Source organism: Henckelia pumila, unplaced genomic scaffold (assembly GCF_033568475.1).
Source record: "Henckelia pumila isolate YLH828 unplaced genomic scaffold, ASM3356847v2 CTG_525:::fragment_3, whole genome shotgun sequence".
Taxonomy (NCBI): domain Eukaryota; kingdom Viridiplantae; phylum Streptophyta; class Magnoliopsida; order Lamiales; family Gesneriaceae; genus Henckelia; species Henckelia pumila.
In genome coordinates this window covers 435,139-455,535 of record NW_027331857.1, presented here as the reverse complement: position 1 = coordinate 455,535, position 20,397 = coordinate 435,139, and the positions used below count along the sequence as shown (strand labels likewise).

General features: G+C 38.4%; 1 protein-coding gene across 2 annotated transcripts; it reads right to left on the bottom strand.

The window, feature by feature from the left end:
- Positions 1 to 6,958: 6,958 nt before the first annotated feature.
- On the bottom strand, positions 6,959 to 19,766 carry LOC140873364 (glutathione reductase, chloroplastic). 2 transcript variants are annotated; one of them, XM_073276468.1, is made up of 17 exons: positions 19,561 to 19,760; positions 18,833 to 18,983; positions 18,306 to 18,370; positions 17,710 to 17,779; positions 17,190 to 17,261; positions 16,655 to 16,858; positions 16,335 to 16,408; positions 16,166 to 16,249; positions 15,880 to 15,967; positions 15,620 to 15,701; positions 14,850 to 14,926; positions 14,346 to 14,453; positions 14,133 to 14,197; positions 13,746 to 13,859; positions 8,323 to 8,422; positions 7,745 to 7,798; positions 6,959 to 7,289 (listed from the first exon to the last, which is right to left on the bottom strand). In XM_073276468.1, the coding sequence occupies exons 2-17, from the start codon at positions 18,971 to 18,973 to the stop codon at positions 7,197 to 7,199; spliced, it is 1,491 nt and encodes a 496-aa protein (XP_073132569.1). In that variant the 5' UTR covers positions 18,974 to 18,983; positions 19,561 to 19,760; the 3' UTR covers positions 6,959 to 7,196. The 2 variants fall into 2 exon arrangements, with proteins under 2 accessions (XP_073132569.1, XP_073132570.1); XM_073276469.1 differs by lacking the exons at positions 6,959 to 7,289; positions 7,745 to 7,798; positions 8,323 to 8,422 and adding an exon at positions 9,071 to 9,152 and having other exon boundaries at positions 19,561 to 19,766.
- Between the last annotated feature and the right edge of the window lie 631 nt (positions 19,767 to 20,397).

The following is a 20,397-nucleotide window of genomic DNA, read 5'->3' as shown; positions in this document are numbered from 1 at the left end:
TTATGGGAAGAACCAACCGTCAGAAAAATGTCGTAGAGCTTCTGGAGCATGTTTCCGTTGTGGAGAGGTTGGTCATCTCCGGAGGGATTGTCCATTAGCTGGGGGAGGCGGTTCTGGTTCTGGTTCAGGATCGGGTTCTCAGGCTACCATTCAGCAGAGGTCGCAGGGACAGTCTGCTGGGAGTTTTCATTTGAAGCCGCGAACTTCTGGCCAGGTGTTTGCCTTGAGGGATGATCAGGTAGTGGAGGAGAATGAGAAGGTCATGGTAGGTACATTTCTGTTATATGGTATACCTGCTCTTGTACTTATTGACACTGGTGCATCTCATTCCTTCATTTCTGCACGTTTTGTTAAGAGGCATAAGTTACCATGCATCACACTAGATGTATTAGTTTCTGTTTCTACTCCGAAGGGGCAATCTTCTTTGGCTAAGCGTCTAGTGATGGGTTGCCCTTTAGAGTTCGAAGGGAATATTCTTATAGCGAATCTCATGGTTCTTTCGATGGATGACTTCGATTGTATTTTGGGGATATATATGTTGACTACCTATCGAGCTTCAGTGGACTGCTATCAGAGATTAGTACGCTTTTATCCGGATGGGAGTGATAGTTGGTTTTTCTATGGCGCGACCCCCGATGCCCTTGGTATCAGCTTTGAGAGCCTGTCGAGCTCTAGAGTCTGGCGGGGAAGGTTACCTCATCTATGCAGTTTATTTGTCCACTGAGAGCATTGGGATAGAGAGTATTTCTGTTGTGGATGAATTCCCAGATGTATTTCCAGATGAGATTCCGGGTTTTCCTCCTGCTAGGGAAGTCGAGTTTGGCATAGAGTTGATGTCGGGTACTTTGCCTATTTCTCGAGCACCGTATCGTCTGGCTCCGTCAGAGATGCGAGAGTTGAAGAATCAGTTACAGGATCTTTTGGACAAGGGGTACATTCGTTCTAGTGTATCTCCTTGGGGAGCTCCTGTTCTCTTTGTGAAGAAGAAGGATGGGTCTATGCGGTTGTGCATTGACTACCGACAGCTGAACCGAGTTACCGTAAAGAACAAGTATCTTTTGCCTCGTATTGATAACTTGTTTGATCAGTTGCAGGGTACTTCGGTTTACTCCAAGATTGACTTGAGATCTGGGTATCATCATATGAGAGTCCGAGATCAGGACATAGCCAAGACTGCATTCCGTACTCGCTATGGGCATTACGAGTTTCTAGTGATGCCGTTTGGATTGACAAATGCATCGGCTATATTTATGGATCTGATGAACCGTGTTTTCAGGGAGTATTTGGACAAGTTTGTCGTGGTCTTCATTGACGACATCCTGGTGTATTCGCGTAATGCGGACGAGCATGTTTCTCACTTGAGGTTGGTACTGCAGACTCTTCGGGATGAGCAGTTGTACGCCAAACTGAGCAAGTGTGAGTTCTGGATGGATCGAGTGGTCTTTCTTGGCCACATCATATCCAGAGAGGGGATTTCTGTTGATCCGAGCAAGATTGAGGATGTGCTTAATTGGTCGCGCCCGACGACGGTTGCTGAGATCCGTAGTTTTTTGGGTCTAGTAGGTTATTATCGTCGCTTCATTTTGAACTTCTCTCAGCTAGCCCGACCGTTGACGCAGCTTACCCGCAAGGGTGTTGATTTCGAGTGGTTCTCAGAGTGTTAGGAGAATTTTTGTGATCTTAGACGACGGTTGACTTCTGCATCGGTGTTAGCATTACCGTCAGGATCTGGAGGGTATGTGGTTTACACAGATGCTTCTCTTCAGGGCTTGGGTTGTGTTCTGACTCAGAATGGGCATGTGATCGCATACGCTTCTAGACAGTTGAAGTTGCACGAAGACAATTATCCAGTTCATGATTTGGAGTTGGCAGCTATTATGTTCTCTTTGAAGATCTGGCGTCATTATCTGTATGGCGAGAAATTTGAGATCTTCACCGACCACAAGAGTCTCAAGTAATTGTTCACTCAGACGGAGTTGAACATGAGATAGAGACGCTGGATGGATTTGCTTAAGGACTATGATTGCGAGATTAAGTACCATCCGGGAGCTGCTAATCTCACCGCTGATGCCTTGAGTCGCAAGATGCGACTATCCGCACTTCAGACTTGTTCGATGTCCAGTGCGATTGGAGATTGTTGTTCTTCAGGGTATACCGTCAAGCACAAGAAAGGTATGCAGAGTATCCAGATGTTTGCGATACTATCTGAGCCAGCTTTGTATTCACGGATTCGGGATGCTCAGATGTCTGATACGAATACCCAGCGTTTGGCTCGTCTAGCCAACGAGGGTAGTACGTCTGGATTTCACTATCAGTCAGATGGATTTTTGTGTTTGTCTGGTAGGCTTGTGATTTCGGAGGATGAAGAGTTGCGAGAGGAGATCTTGTCTCAGGATCATCGCACTAAGTTGAGTATTCATTCGAGAAGCAAAAAGATGTACAAGGAGCTACGTACTCGGTTTTTGTGGAAGGGGATGAAACGCAGCGTGTATCAGTATGTTTCGAAATGCTTGGTCTGTCAGCAGGTCAAGGCAGAACACCGACGACTTGGAGGTTTGCTTCACAGTCTGCCTATTCCTGAGTGGAAATGGGAGCTTATCACGATGGATTTTGTGACCCATTTGCCGGTATCCTCGAGGAATTGTGATGCTATCTGGGTTGTGGTGGACCGACTCACCAAGTCAGCGCATTTCATTGCCTATAGTCGAGAGTACTCTGTGGATCACATGGCGCGGTTGTACATTCAGGAGATCGTTCGACTTCATGGAGTGCCTGTGAGCATTGTCAGCGATCGAGACCCCAGGTTTACTTCTAGATTCTGGGGGAGTGTTCAGCGTGCAATGGGCACTACTCTCAGTTTGAGTACTGCCTATCATCCGGAGACCGATGGACAGTCAGAGCATACTACCCGTACTTTGGAGGATATGCTTCGAGCGTGCACTATGGACTTTGGTTCAGTCTGGCAGGATCATTTGCCATTATTGAGTTCGCGTACAACAACAGCTATCATACTAGTATTGGGATGGCACCTTTTGAGGCGTTGTACGGGCGACGTTGTCATAGTCCACTCTTTTGGGAAGAAGTGGGTGAGAGACAGGCTGAAGGACCGGAGTTAGTTCAGCAGATAGCAGATGTTGTTGATCAGATCAAGAAACGGATTAAGATTGCACAGGATCGTCAGGCCAGCTATGCTAATACTAAGCGTATGCCTCTGCAGTTTGATGTCGGGGAGAAAGTGTTTCTGAGAGTTTTACCTTTCCGCAGGATTCTCATATTTGGCCTCAAGGGCAAGTTGTCTCCCAGGTTTATCGGTCCGTTTGAGATCTTGGAGAGCATTGGCGATTTGGCTTATCATCTGGCCTTGCCATCGTATCTGTCCAATATTCACGACGTGTTCCACGTATCTCTGTTGTGACGGTATGTGGAGGATCAGTCTCATATTCTGCAGCCGTCTGAAGTTCAGGTGGATACGGATTGGACCTACGTTGAGAGACCTATTCGTATCCTGGATCATAAGGATAAGGTTTTGCGAAATAAAGTCATTCATTTGGTTTTAGTTCAGTGGCAGCGCCGAGGCACTGAGGAAGCCACTTGGGAGCTGGAAAGCAGGATGCGTTCAGAACATCCTGAGTTGTTTTGATTTCCTTTTCGAGTTGTATTTAGTTGTAAACTCTGTGAATTTTGCATTTGAATAAAAGAATGTTTCTGCATCTTGTTTTACATTCAGTACTTAATATCTGATTTCGAGGACGAAATATCTTAAGTGGGGGATAATGTAGTAGCTCGTACCCAGATTTAGTGAGTAACTGTTAATTAATCCAATAAACATGATTAAGGGGACTTCTAATGGATTAACGGAGTCCGGGAATAGACCCAGAATGATAAAAAAAAATGGTCCGAAGGGTCAGGCAAAACGGACGCAACGTCCGGGGATCGGACGCAACGTTCGTGCCATCAGAATGCGTCATTGCTTACGCACTTGATGGGACATCGGAAGCAACGAAGAAGAATGGAAGCAACGTTCGTTGGACGAACGGATGCAACGATGAGGAACGGACGTTCCGTTCGTTGTCTATAAATAGAGGTGCCGAGCCTCAGTTTCAGATGCACCAATCACCTTTTCTCTCTCGATTCCTTAGTCTTCTAGCTTAGATCTAGGGAATTCTAGGCGTCCCATTGGGAATCCGAAAGTGGCGTAGCGATCCAGGCGTCGCAGCGGAGCTGTGGCCTAGTTTTGAGGCAAGCGACAACAACAGGCTGACGACGGACGCAGGTATAGCTTTTGCTTCCTTAAAATATTTAGAAGTATGCAATAGCCTAGTTAAGGCTTTTAGAGCACTATAATGATATTAGTATCATTTGGCAGTGTAGTGCGGACTATAGGCATGGACCTAGAGCTAGTAGAGCTTGCCTAGTATTTTGAGGTACGAAAGTACTGTTCGATATATCCTGACTGAGTATGCATGTATTATGTGACTGCATGATTTATATGACATAATTATATGCTGCATACATTTGCATATCGAGCTATCTCCTTTGAGATGTCTGGTAGTAGGGTTTTACCCTATCTTGTTAGTGGATGTACTTCCATCGATTTGGGTCCGGAGTATCCACTGGTATTTTGGTATGGGAGCCACCTCCTGAAGCGACGGCACATCGTGCTACATACCAGGGCCCGGTCTGTCTTTGTTATCTGATTTTTGACCTCTAGTCAGTAGACGGTACACTTGCATTCATGTATACTCATACTCTCGTGCTGAGCATTTTTATGCTCACGTCTCGTACTCTGTGTTTCTGGACACCCTATTCCATGGGGCAGGTTTGCGATTGGATGAGGCGTGTGAATCCAAGAGGGGTTAGGCAGTGGATGACCAGCTGGAGCTTCGCCTAGGGATTTATTTTTATATTGGGTTGATACAGCGTTCGATTTGGTTGTATAACTATTTGGGTATTTGCAGATTTCTTTCCTTGGGATTGTATTAATGTTTATTGTTTCCGCAGCTTATTTTGGTTTACTGTTTGATTAAGTTAATTGCATGCCTAAGTTCTGTTTAGTAGGTGATCTCGGTAAGGATCACTACACTATATATATATATATATATATATATATATACGGTGCTCACGGTGGTTGCTCACCATAGCAAAACTTATATATATATATATGTATATATGGTTATGGTCTCCAAGACGCAGAGAATAATTTACAGAATATATACGATACACATATTCTATATCTCTATCATGGTTCCTATCTCAGATAAGAATAAGGTGGTCGATTCTATGTTGTCTTGAAAAATTCATAACTATGACGTTAAATCAATCAATTGATTCAATTATTAATTTTTTTTAATTCGACATGAATTTCTGGCTATTGTGATATGTGGTTCAATCACAATTATTATTAATATCTAACAAAAAATACCTTTAAAATTTTTATATATATATATATATATATATAGATAGATATATAAAGAGGAAAAAAATATCATGACATGGAATTGTCGTTGTCACCTTTTGGACTTAATTACTGACTCGATAATGGTCGACTTGCTGTTTATTTTCAAATATAATATCTTTTTTTTTTAATAAAGTTATTTTGAAAATATATAATCGATAAAGACAAAAAACTTACTCCACTCTCCAGCTGAGAAAAGTAAAGCATAAGCTCGAATCAATAAGGAGTTTGAGATACTCGAACCCAGTCAAAACCAAGCGTGAGCCGCTTTGACCGAGTCATCACTCGTTAGCCATTCATGATCAGTGTGGTTCATATGTAGCCATCATAGATCATTTTTGGGTGGGCTATAGAAAAACAAAATTTGAAGTATATCAATGCAAATTACCAAACGTATCCATAGACTATAGGTTACTGATACAGTATAAATTGTGATCTCATTTCATCTTAGTTAAAAAATGTTTTAATCTTTGTATCCTGAAAAATAAACTCTAAGTTTTTTGATCCATTAACTTGTTCATGTTTTAGTTTTGGTCCATTAACTTTTTCGATATGGGTTTTGGTACATTAACTTTGCATTTTCAGTATTTTTGGTACGACTGCATACGTGTCAATTTCTGATTGGTCCAAAATGATGACATGGACCAATAAAAAACTGACACGTATGCAGTTGGACCAAAAAACACTTAAAATGCAAAGTTAGTTTACCAAAACCCACATCGAAAAAGTTAATGGATCAAAACACAAATAAGGTAAAATTACTGGACCAAAAAACTTATTTTTCCAAATATGATCACTTCTCGCTTCTCAGTAAAAAAACCGAACAAAGATTATCAAAGACGATCCCGATTTCAAAGCGGTTCAGACACATTAAACTTTAAAGTACCAACATAACACTAACTCGAAGGCAAAACAACGTAAAACCTATGTTGCGTGGATACGGGTACGAGTATCGGATCGGATACGATTTGGGTACGGCAATACGAGAAATTTTGAAAATATAAGACACGATACGGCTAGGATACGACTAGGATTAAAAAAATATTATATATATATATATATATATATATATATATATATATAAATTCAGTATTAAAAAAAATCTGCAAGGCTGCGTGCGGCGTCGAGCAGAAAACTTCAAGTCCAAGGAGTGGTGTTGGTGATGATAGACGATGAAAAGCAGAGAGAGGAGAACTGACGAACCGAAGCAAAAATCAATGACTTAGGGCTTTTAAGCCCAATTCATATTAATACATTTATTAAGTAGTCCTCATACATTTCTAATTTTTCAATTGAACCCTTAAAACTTTTAATTTTTTGCAATTTAGCCCTTGCCGTACCCGGAAGCCGTACCCTTGCCGTACCCATGCTGTACCCAACTGGTCAAACTTCAAAAAGGTCAACGACACGGGATTTGCCGTATCCGATAAGCGGATACCCGTACCTGATACTCCAATTTTTTTTTTTTTGGAGTACCCATGCTACATAGCGTAAAACCAATCCTACAAACAAGTGTTTCTTATTCATAACAATCAAACCAACTGTGGTTGCCAGTTTGCGTGGCAATCATGTTTCTGTGCAAGTTCTTTATAACATCAATCAAGCTAAAATAAAATAAAATAAAATAAAATAAAATGACAATGGTATTTCGAATCAAATGCACCAAATGTATCTTTTCCATTCCTTTTCTGTGTGAAAAATTCATGTCCGTTGGCTTTGTTTACTTATAAAATGTCCAAGTCTAGAGGTTTGTCTTTGGTTTACCAGCAGATACCTGTCTGGTCACTGAACGCATGGTCACGAATTCTTCTGCAGCAGATGGATGTATGCCAACCTAAACATTTAGATCAAGTTATTGACGTATATGAGATGAAGAGACGCATTCAAGAATCCAGAATAGAATTATGAGCATCTGTATCAACAGCAGCGAGCGACAGAAATGGCATAGCAACCATACGACTACATTTCGATTGGATCGGATGTTTGCGTGTCGTATTTTGATAACTGGACTCCACATACCAACTAGAGTACTTGCTGCTTGACCGAACCAATAAAATCGATATTTGGCTCTCAAGCAACATATTGGTTACTTGAACTATTTCAACTTGAAAACTACAAATGCAGGACATGCATCGTAAAGTACTTAACCGATGACGCTTATGATTATCCTGATAGTCATAGGTTATTTTTTACTTGTGTTTTGGAAAATAAACATAGAAAGTTATCTATATCGAAGAACAGAAAAACTAGCAAAAAAACAATGATTTCTGTTAAGTTGGTGAAACTCACGGTACTGTCAAATTGTTCTTTGGTAGCTCCGCATTTGATTGCGATAGCAATTCCCTGTAACGCAACACCAAAAGATTACAGTGATGTCAAACATGTACATTATTGTAAGGGCAACATTGAGGATCAACGGAAGGATTCTCTAATATATATGGTGGTGAATGAAAAGGAATTAGGACGGGATGTTTAAAATTGCTCGTGCAAGTCGAAAAAAGTAGAGGAAACAGGAAACAAAATTAACTTGATGTGAAAGATAATGAAGCTGACAGTAAATAGTTTAGGATTACTGTGATGGAAGTGATGACTGATGACCCATATGGTTGAGACAGAAGGGAAACTTTCCCATATTTTTCCTTGTTTGATCTTGCTTAGGTTTGAGATATTACATCAACGAACACAAACAAGGGAACCTCAGGAAAACTTTATATGTGCCTGTTTCGAGAATTAAAAGAACTGAAGTCTCTCATCCATGGCCAATTTACTAGAAGACACACACAAAAAGCACTAGAAAGACCATAAAATATATGATTTGCTAACAGAAAATGACGAGAAGGTTTTAATCTTAAACATGATTTGGATACCTGTATGATTTCAGGGGCATCCGGGCCACACATGGATGCTCCAAGAACTTTATCAGTCTCAGCATCCACAACAAGCTTCATAATTGTCTTCTCTTGCCGTCTACACGATGAAAGAGCCAGACACCATTGTCATATTTATGCAATTATTTTAAATACAAAGATAAGCCGATTCTAAACCTAAGAGCTGAATGATTTCAACTCCGGTTTTCACCACCAAACATCAATAAATAGTTGGATACGTTTGATGCTCTTGAATGAAAATAAGAGATATCACAGCTATGATTTAGATAAAATCAACTGTTAAAAGTAAAAAATACAATATGGAATCAGATTTTATATTATTAATATTATTATGCAATATTTTAATAAAAATTAATTGTAGTTTAGTTGCAGGAAAGATTTCCTATCTTATTTATCTAAACGATGAATAGGTGATGATTGTATTCTTAAAAATAACATATTTGTTGAGAAATGGAAGTAAATATATTATTTGTACAGAATTATTAGGAAATATTTTTACCTTATGTGTTAAGTTATTTTAGGATAGCTAATATTCTGTCATTAAATTTAGGCTTGCTTGTTGTGTATATAATGAGGCACCTTGTAACGTTATTTCATAGAGAAAAGAATTATTATTAATACAGTCAATAGAATGTTCTTTGTTTATTCATGTTTCTTTAATATGGTCTGTCAACATGGTATCAGAGCCGTAAGGCTTTGACAACGTGGACCTGGTGAAGAAACAATCCTTTTAGGGAAAAAATCAAAGTTGTGCGTACCTTGTGAAGAGGCGATCACACCTGGGCATCAAATCCGAAGCACCTGCAGGCCTAAGAAGACGCGAAAATGTCTGGAAGGGGGAAGAGAAGGGCTCGGAAGACGCTAACCAGGTTATGGGCCCAAAAATACAAGAGAAGTATGCAGTAAACCCTAATGGGCTTGAAAACTCATTGGTCCATCTTACCATTCATAAATTGAATGGAAAAAATTTTCTAGAATGAGCACAGTCCATAAAATTAGTTATCGATGATAAAGGAAGGCTGGGATATCTGACGGGAGATACAAAAGAACCGCAGAACTCTATGGCAAGAGTTAGATTTGTGTTATGAAGATACTTGGGAATGCAAGAATGACAGCGTTAAATACCAGAAGCGCATGGAGAACGATCCAGTATATGTTTTTCTTGCTGGACTAAATCGAGAACTAGATGATGTTCGTGGCAGAATTCTGGGGAAGAAGCCTTTGCCATCACTTAGTGAAGTATTTGCTGAAGTAAGGAGAGAAGAGGGCAGACGCAGGGTCATGTTAAACAACAAGACTTTTCCTGCAACTGAAGTTTCTGCCTTGGTGTCCAAAAATACTAGCAGGTTCCCTGGCAACCAGCAGCTTCGACCAGGCCAAAAAGGAGAGGGAATCAGGTGTGAATACTGTGGCAAACCAAACCATACAAAGGAAATTTGTTGGGATTTGCATGGTAAACCACCAAATTGGAAGCCAAAATTTCCCAAGTCAAAGGGTCGTGAGTCAAGAGCCAACCAATCTGGAACCGAGGATGAAGTTGCTGCCACCGCAGGGACACCTTCTTTCAGTAAGGAACAGCTAGACCAATTGTATAAACTTTTCCAATCTACACAGTTTTCTAAATCCACCTCAGTGCCACCCTCTAGTTCCCTAGCTCAACAAGGTAATATGCTTCAACATATAGCCTTTTCTACATGCATTTTATCCGAGAATCCATGGATTATAGATTCCGGGGCTACTGATCACATGACAGGTTCATCTAGGCTGTTTTTCTCTTACACCCCATGTGCAGGAAACAAAAAAATAAGAATAGCCGATGGCTCTTTATCCCCAATAGCTGGAAAAGGGTCAATCACTATTTCCGAAACCTTGAATCTTCACAATGTTTTTCATGTCCCCAATCTGTCTTGTAATTTATTGTCGATTAGTCAGTTAACTCGAGAACTTAATTGTTGTGCTAAATTTTCTCAAAATTCATGTGAATTTCAGGATTCGGACTCGGGGATGATGATTGGCAGTGCTAGGGAGAAAGGGGGACTTTACTACTTTGAGAAGTCTGACTCGCATGGACAAGCACAACAATCTAGCATGGAACCAAGTTCAAGTACTGATAATATCATGTTGTTACATCGTAGACTAGGCCATCCAAACTTGCCATATTTAAAACATGTGTTTCCAGCTTTATTTAAGAATAAAAGCTTTTCTGAATTTCAATGTGAAGTGTGTCAGTATGCCAAACATCATCGTACCACTTTTCCAGCACGATCATATCAAGCATCTACACCTTTTTCTCTTGTTCATAGTGATGTTTGGGGACCATTTAAAACTCATGCAGTTTCTGGAAAAAAATGGTTTCTCACATTTATTGACGATCATACACGAATGACATGGGTTTACTTACTCTCTGAAAAGGCAGAAGCTGAACGAGTTTTTAAAATATTTTATACTATGGTTCAAATACAATTTCAGAAAAATATCAAAGTATTTCGAAGTGATAATGGGAAAGAGTACTTTAATCAACTTCTAGGGGCATTTTTTCATGAAAATGGGATAATTCATCAAAGTTCATGTGTCCGAACTCCCCAACAAAATGGTATAGCAGAAAGAAAAAATAGGCACCTCCTAGAAGTGGCTAGGTCTCTCATGTTCACTACTGGAGTACCCAAGTACTTATGGGTAGAGGCTATTCTTACTACTACCTATTTAATTAATCGAATGCCATCTAGAATCCTCAATTATAAAACCCCATTATCAATGTTTAAAGATTGCTTTCCCACGTCACATTTAGCTTCTGATTTACAGCTTCGGGTATTTGGATGTGTAGCCTTTGTTCATCTGCATGATCGAGATAAATTGGATCCTAGGGCACTAAAATGTGTTTTTGTAGGATACTCCCCTACAAAGAGTGGATATAAATGTTTTGATCCTCGAACAAAAAAGTTCTTTGTGACATTGGATGTCACATTCTTTGAGTCACAAGCCTATTTTACTCCTCTTCAGGGGGAGAATCTACTTGAAGATTCGTTTCCTAGCCTTGTTGATGTACACATGAGTCCTAGCCTTGTTGATGTACACGTCTAGACCCACCAGCACCAGAGTTAGGGTCCACTCATCAAAAAAATGAAACTGGGAAAATGTTTGACTATGTCCATGCGAGAAGACAACCTCAAAGGAAGAAAGAAGGCCCCATGATTCCACACGACCATGAGTCTGAACCGAGGAAAGAATCTGATGCCTTAGTCTCTCCTGATCCAGGTAAGAACTCTGATCTATCTCATAATAGCATTGAGCCCCCTGTCACCCTGGATATTCCCATCGCACTTAGAAAAGGTACTAGAGCATGTACCCAACATCCTTTGTCTAACCATATGTCATACCAGAATATCTCTAAATCCTATTCCAACTTTATCTCTCAGTTGCATTGTGTACAGGAGGCTCTATCTGTTCCACATTGGAAGGAGGCTGTGCTTGAGGAGATGACAGCGTTAAAAAAGAATGCAACCTTGGAGCTAATGCCTTTACCGAAAGGAAAGCAAACAGTGGGTTGTAAATGGGTGTTCAATGTGAAACTTAACTCTGATGGGTCATTGGAGCGGTATAAAGCCAGGCTTGTTGCCAAAGGATTTACGCAAACATATGGAATTGATTATCAGGAAACTTTTGCTCCTGTAGCTAAATTGAATACAATCAGAATTTTACTCTCTGCCGCTGTGAATCTAGATTGGCCGCTGCACCAGTTGGATGTAAAAAATGCTTTTCTCAATGGAGAGTTGGAAGAGGAAGTATATATGGATGCTCCACCTGGCTTTGAAGATCAATTTGGAGGAAGAATATGCAAGTTAAAAAAGTCCCTCTATGGACTAAAACAGTCGCCAAGGGCATGGTTTGAAAAATTCTCCAGATCAGTCAAGAAACATGGCTACACCCAAGGACAATCAGATCACACAATGTTTGTGAAGCATACCAGTGATGGAAAGGTGGCAGTTCTGATCGTGTATGTCGATGACATAATCTTAACAGGAAATGATGACATTGAAATAACCAGACTAAAGAAATGCCTTGCATCAGAATTTGAGGTCAAGGAATTGGGTCCTTTGCGTTATTTCCTGGGAATGGAAGTTGCCAGATCGAGAAAAGGAATTTATGTTTCACAGAGGAAGTATATCCTAGATTTACTTGAAGAAACTGGGATGACCGGCTGCAGACCCAGTGATACTCCTATAGACCCGAACTTGAAATTGGGAAATGTGACTGAAGGAACTCCAGTGGAGTAAGGGAAATATCAAAGACTTGTAGGAAAATTAATCTATCTTTCTCACACACGACCCGATATTGGATTTGCTGTGAGCATGGTGAGTCAATTCATGCACTCACCTTATGAGGAGCACTTGGAGGCGGTCTACAAGATCTTGAGATACTTGAAGAGTACTCCTGGAAAAGGTTTATTGTTCAAAAAGTGTAGTCAAAAGAGCATAGAGTGTTTTACAGATGCTGATTGGGCAGGATCAACGGTGGATAGAAGGTCAACTTCAGCATATTGTACTTTCTTTTGGGGAAACTTGGTCACTTGGAGAAGCAAAAAACAAAATGTTGTGGCAAGAAGTAGTGCTGAAGCTGAACTGAGGGCTATGGCAAATGGGGTATGTGAACTACTTTGGCTTAAAAGAGTTCTTGAAGAACTAAAGTTAGAAGTACAAGTTCCAATGAAACTGTTCTGCGATAACAAATCAGCCATCAATATTGCAAATAATCCAGTCCAACACGATAGAACTAAACATATTGAGATTGACCGTCATTTCATCAAGGAGAAGTTGGAAAGTGGTGTGATATGTATGCCTTTTGTTCCTACTGATCAGCAGATTGCTGATGGACTAAAGGTCACTTTCAACCTAAGTTTGAAGATTTCACGAGCAAGTTGGGCATGTTGAATATCTTTGCACCAACTTGAGTGGGAGTGTTGAGAAATGGAAGTAAATATATTATTTGTACAGAATTATTAGGAAATATTTTTACCTTATGTGTTGAGTTATTTTAGGATAGCTAATATTCTGTCATTAAATTTAGGCTTGCTTGTTGTGTATATAATGAGGCACCTTGTAACGTTATTTCATAGAGAAAAGAATTATTATTAATACAGTCAATAGAATGTTCTTTGTTTGTTCATGTTTCTTTGATATGGTCTGTCAACAATATTAATGGAGAGGTATTATATAGTGGATGCAGGTACTCAGCCAAACAACGTAATCATAAGTCAATTTGGCATTCTTTCTTCATTAGATCTATACTACTTGAAAATTACATGACCAACAAGATGAATCAGAGGGCCATTCAGGAGACAAGTTACTTTAGTGGAGTATTGAATCATTCTTTAACACAAAAATGCCAACTTAAAAGAAACATACCCAGACACGGTGTTCTTCATGGGGTTAAATGTTGATGTGAAAACCAAAACATCACCATTTGCTTGCTCTATTGCCTGCTCCTCACTTAGACCAACAACTGATAGAGGTGGTATGCTGTGAAGAAACATAAATGCAAGCTTGAATAGCTAAACAAATAAATATGCACAATGTATTATCCACGGTGTTTCATGAAACAAGCGGCACGACAACAATCAATTATGATGGAATGGACGCAAATGATGCTATCATTAATATATCTTCAAGAATAAAATCAGAAATAGACGGGTCACAACAAAATTTAAAGGCGGAATCTAAGATACCGAAAAATAATAAGGATTAAAAATAACGAATGAAATTAAGGCATTGGCCAAGGAAAGATGGCAGTACCAGAACACAGCACAAGGAACAACGTTATGATCAGGTTTAGTAGGCTTCCCATCAAACACAGTTTTCTGGAAGTAACAGTAGGCAAAACAAAAAATAACTAAATATTACATTTAAAGAGAGTCGAGAGAATGATATTGTAGACTATAAATCATTCCTATCCAAGCTCATTTGTTGAAAAAAAATCAGAGTATTAACAATTCAGCAAAAGCATACAGCGAAGCAGGTTCCTTCCATTAAGGCAACAGGGGTGAGGTTCATTCGGTTTGTAACATCACCGATGGCCCATATGCTAGGTATGTTGGTACGAGAGTATGCATCAACCTGGGATTGTAGAGGGCAAGTAAAATTAAAGTAGTAAACAAAAAGTCTTTTAAAAAAAAAATCCCAAAACCTCAAATAAAAACATGTATATTCATGCAATCAACAATATCAGAACGTCAAGTAAAAGGAAATATCGAATAAAGTATAAAGATAATAGGGGGACAAATGGAAAGCCTCAGTAAAAACTGCATGGACTCGACTTACAACACGCCAAGTTCATGGATTGATGGATCATATCAAAAATATGCTCACTATGATTTCCAGTACAACTCAGACTAAAACAATACATCAGAAATTTGAGTTCTAACCATTTCATCACATAAAGTTCACCAACTCTTTATTCTTATACTAAATCGTGAAAGAAAACACAAGAAAACTTGACAGATCCCAACCAACCTTCACGGCTCCAGTCTTTTCATCAAGCTCAACACCAACGGATTCCAGATTCAGTCTCTTCGTATTAGGGGCCCTTCCTGTAATTAATCAAAGGCAATCACCATCAAACTCTCACCAAGAGACATAAAAGTGAAGGAACTATATGTAGACACGACCAAAAATTCGACAAACTAATAGAACATAAACTAATATGATACATGGAGAGATATTTAAAAAGTAAAAAAATCTCAACACAGAACAAAAGTGATCAATATCGCAAAAACTAGACAAAACAAGATATTCATACACGAAAGAGAATTTTCTAAAGGACTCTTCCTGACAAATTAATTTAATGAGGGACTCTTCCTTAATATATAGTATAGATAGATAGATATAAAATGGACGTGTCACACATCTGATTGTAATAACGAAAACTACCTTTTAACTTTTTTGAAATAACAAACGAGCAAACTAAACTTGCAAAATTCCTGTCTCAAGCACATAAAAATGAACTGCGATGAAATATGGGAAAAATCTAAAAATAAGGCATATTGCATCAGCAACTTATTCATGAACAAGTAGTCAAGTTTGTTGTAATATCAAAGGGGAGAATTAAGGATAACTGTAAACTTTTGTGCATAATCCCGCAGAAGAGACAACATTGTTCCTTAACAACAACAATGCCATCTTTGGCATGAAGCCCATAAAATTAAACAATAAATATTCTGGTTTAAATGAAACAAAAATATATTACACCTAGCACTTATTGATAGGAATTTGCAAGAAATTACCAGTCGCAAGGAGCACCACATCTGCAATCAACTCTTCACCATGGTCAGTGCGAACTTTTATTCCATTTTCTGTCTTCACCAGCTGCATCACCCAAATCATTGTGGCAAATGTTTAAAGAAAAATAATATGTTGTGAGGACGAACAAAAAAGAATGGACTTAGATGGAACATACAAAAAAAAAATTATCATTGCAAAATAATTCCTTTATAATCTGTCTGCTATTTATACACATAAAAACATATGCATATAAAGGGAGAACCTCAGTTAAAGATGTCCTAGGATGCAAGTTAATACCCCTGCCTTCAAGATTTCTTGCAACCACTGCTCGCATCTCATCATCAAAACCTCTGTAAGAAAAGTTAATAGAAGGATCAAGTGAGACATAATGAATCCATTACAGCGTTTATGGCCCATGTTCTAATGTTTTACATATCATCAATTTGTAGTCTATAAAATCTATGCATGTAAATAGAAACCACAAAATGTATTTATCTACAATAGAAAGCTAGAAAAATTAAAGAAGAAAACCATGGGAGTTTTATAACCTTAAAGGAAGTTCCTTTCTGAAACACAAATCCACAGTTGCACCCATCCCTCGCCAGATTGAAGCAAACTCAACAGCAATGTACCTATTTTAAACAAAAGTACAAGTCACTTGAAATTCTATGCTTGCAAAATGGATTAACAATACAAAGCATGAAGAAGAAAGAATACCCTCCCCCAAGAACAATTGCTCGTTTAGGTAACTCTTCCAAGCTTAATGCTTCGTCGGAGGTTATTGCCAGTTCCTAAATGCACCACATATATATACAAGATGCATCATTTTGCAATAGCATAACCAAGAGAAAAATACCCAAAAACTGAGATTTGGACAAATGACAAAACTTGTACAGTCATATGGTTGCCAAGTGTACTAAAATTTTATATGCAAGTTATCATAAATGAAAGGACAAAGAACTGGTGCATATATTAAAGTTGAAACCGAATAACTGATACACAGGTAACAGTCCAACTTTGCAAAAATGCAGGCATACCTGCCCTGGAATGTCTGGACGCTGAGCACGACTTCCAGTGGCAATCAGGATGTGCTTTGCTGAATACCTTATTTTGGTGCTATCCAATTGAATCACTTCAACATCATTCGGACCAACAACTTTTCCCTCACCTTCAAATAATTTGACTCCCGCGTTCGCAAGTAACCGCTTATAGATTCCATTTAATCTAACTATTTCCTCCGTCTGCATGTTAGAATTTAAATGAGATAACAAGGCACAATAAATGGGTATTACTGAATCAAGATCACAAGATCCCAATTCTAATCCCTGCTAAATGAAATATTGTTTGAATGATCCACAATTTTATTTGCACAATTTTATAGGATTTAACTATTGTTATAAATTGACAGAAGTCAAAATCCAGTTCAACAAAAACTCTATCGCACTTTGTCCAATATTCACTACATTAGTACACAATTCATAGGCTGTAAAATCATATTAAGAAATGATTGCATAGGACATTAAGAGCTGTGAGTATGAAGTCCTAATGAGTGTAAAGAACAATGTGAATAACCTTCTTATGCAAAAGTTTTTTCCAGTTGAAGTCAACTCTCTCGTTTACTTCCCACCCATAATTCCTCGCATCCTGCAAAACAATGCAAGTCGATCAAATTATGTCCAACCAATTAGTCCACTGGATACCAATTGGTTTCTCAAAACTAAAGTTCTCGATTCGAGTCATATTTAGTGACTGGCCAAGTGAAAAAAATACAAATGATTTTTAGCGTCTGATATGCTTTGAAGGTGCTCGAAAGAAAGAAGTTAAAGGGGTTGAACATTGAATCTAATTAAGAACTAAATACATGATTGATTTACTATATTTATAGAAACTTCCCCATATTTATGGGATAAAAAATGATATTTTCTTAACTTTCAATTTTTTTTAAAAAAATACATGAACTTATTTTTTATGTCATCACTCAAGGCTCATCAGTTTGTAAACGAACATTGTGATGTATGAGCACAGAGAATAATAGAAAAAAGTTCACAGCAACCCATTATCATCTCTATGCATAATCAAGTCACATTCTTACCTCCAGTTCAGGCCCAAAGGAAGCACCATAGACCAAAATCTTTTTAGGAACGCAACCACGGATTACACACCTGAAACGTAAATAACATTATTTTCTCAGCTTCATCACAATCTAATAATTCCATTGTTGCTGTTATATGGGAAAACTTATTCCAGCACCACTACCAAAACAGTAAACTTTGAAAAGCAAACATTTTTACTGTCGATAGTTGATAAATTTTAATTATGAAAACAATATTAACAAAATGAGCTTAACAATGTTGGTACTTGCAAAGATCTATCAAGAAAAAGCTTTATAGCTTACACCAATATCACCACGGGTCATCCATTGCAACAAAATATTCTTTCCATCATCCATATGAAAGATGATGTGAATACTAAAGAAAGATAATGAGAGACTGGTCATAAATGTTCCAACTGTGACAATGATAGACCATCCTGGGGCTCGAGGAAGTTGAGATATACCGTTGAACACAGTTTTCAAGGAAAGTACTTAGACACAATCTAGGAAATGAAACTACACCTAATGCAGACAAATTAACAATGAGAAATGTCAAGCAAATAATCATAATGTAAAGCCAAAATTTCCAGACTTACGTTCCACCAACTCCTCCAACAACTTCAGAACTGACGGGATGAAACGGAAGCTCGCATATCCCCACCTGATGACATAAAATAATTTCACTCAAACTTTTATAGCAAGAGTGCAAGAACTTATTTCATGGAAGACTTAGACTACCAAAAACATTATTAGAGATTTTACGTGAAAAGACATAATACAGTTACAATGAGATAAATTATGGGAGATGCATAGCTTAACTTATATAAATCCCCCATCCTTAGCAGTCAAAAGTTCCATTAATCGTTGCTGGCTGGCAGCCAAAGCAAAATCAATGAAAAACTAGAACTAACTCTCAAATTTACCACTCACAATCTAGATAAAATAAGAGATTTTTATGGTGCAAAAGCAAAAATCCTCGACAGGATTAGCTAGTTCATACATTCAACTTAAATATTTGGATCACAGGACCCACTGACCAGGCATTTGTAGTTTCAGATACTTCGACATTACATTAATGAACAAGATCATATATCTATAAAACAACATTAGTCAACACTCCTACCTTAGCCCCATGTTGAGCCGAAAATCGTGAGGCACGGACGCCACCACTTCCTGCCCCAATCACAAACAAATCAAAATCATAATGAATCTCCTCTTCACTGGTCTTATCCAGCTCCCCATCAATAAGCATCTTCCTTGCCATTATAAAAATACTGTAAACAAATACATAAATGGAAAACTTATGAAACCGTAAAACATAAGAATCTAATCAGAAATTTACTCCTCCAAAAGAAATTAAGATAAAATTGATGACATCTCTATCCTACAAACAAATTAGTACCCTGCTATCAAATAAATAATAATAATAAATAAATAAATAAAAGATACAAGTTTCAATAACCCTCAAAAACCATGATAAAAATATATCATTCCAAATGGTTATCAATCATCAACAATTTTTTTGTTAATTTTAGCAGAGCCCATTTGCTTAAAGATCACCAAAGTGACAAAATTCACAACCATACAAAGAATAAATTATATTCTTTCTGGGATTTTTGTGCAAAAAAATTATGAAAAGAATCAAGCTCGATTTGATTTTCCCGGTAAAACATAGCAAAGCCCAACCGCTTAAAGATCCACAAAGAGAGTTCATGCTGAAAATGGCTAAAAACGTATTACACGGCTTAGGTATCTCCTTTTTTTTCTTGGAATATTATTCCCCGGAAAAAAAAAATCTTGGAAGGAAATGAAGAAAAGAATTAGAACATGTAACAGTTCAGTAGGGGGTACCTTGATCGAGAACCAACTTTTAGAAGTTTCAGGATTGAAAAGATAACATATGAATTTATATTCAAAGTAATAGAAGTTTCAAGATTGGATTTTGATTACTTTTCTCTTCTAGAACTGTATATTTGTGTAGGGCTTGAACGAAACGCGAATGTGAATAAAACGAAGGCCAAGGATTTCTCAAGGTTGTGAAAGGTGAAAAAGAAAAAGAAATGGGTTGATTTTGTTGACGTTTGACTATCGACCGCCGCCTTCCGATGTAATCTTCAATTTGTTTTATTACAGTGGTGCAGAACTCATTTGGGTTTTTTTTGTTTGTCAAAATTTCGAAATAATCCCTCTTTTTTTAGTGCTATCAAAATAATATCTAATATTTTCGTAATTGTAGTGACCCGTAACCCACTAAGGTAATTAAGGGATTAATCAACACGAAATGAACATTTAAGCTCCGATCGGATCAGAAGCTCCGAAGTAGGAACCGGAAGCTCCGATTGGTGTTCGGAAGATCCGATCATGAAGTCAGGCATGAGCTCAGCAAAGTGACGTCATTGCTTACGTGTTGATGGGACATCGAAAGTTCCGATGACGGGATCGAAGGTTCCGATCGAGAATCGGAGGTTCCGATCGCCATCTAAAAATAGGAGTGTCGAGTTTCATTTTCACTCGCACCTCCCCTCTCTTCTCTCTCGATTCCTAGGCCTTCTAACTCAGATCTAGAGAGTTCTAGGCGTCCTATGGGGAATCCGAAAGTGGCATAGCGATTCAAGCGTCGTAGCGGAGCTGTGGCCTAGTTTTGAGGCAAGCGGCAGCAAAGGGCTGACGACGGACGCAGGTATAACT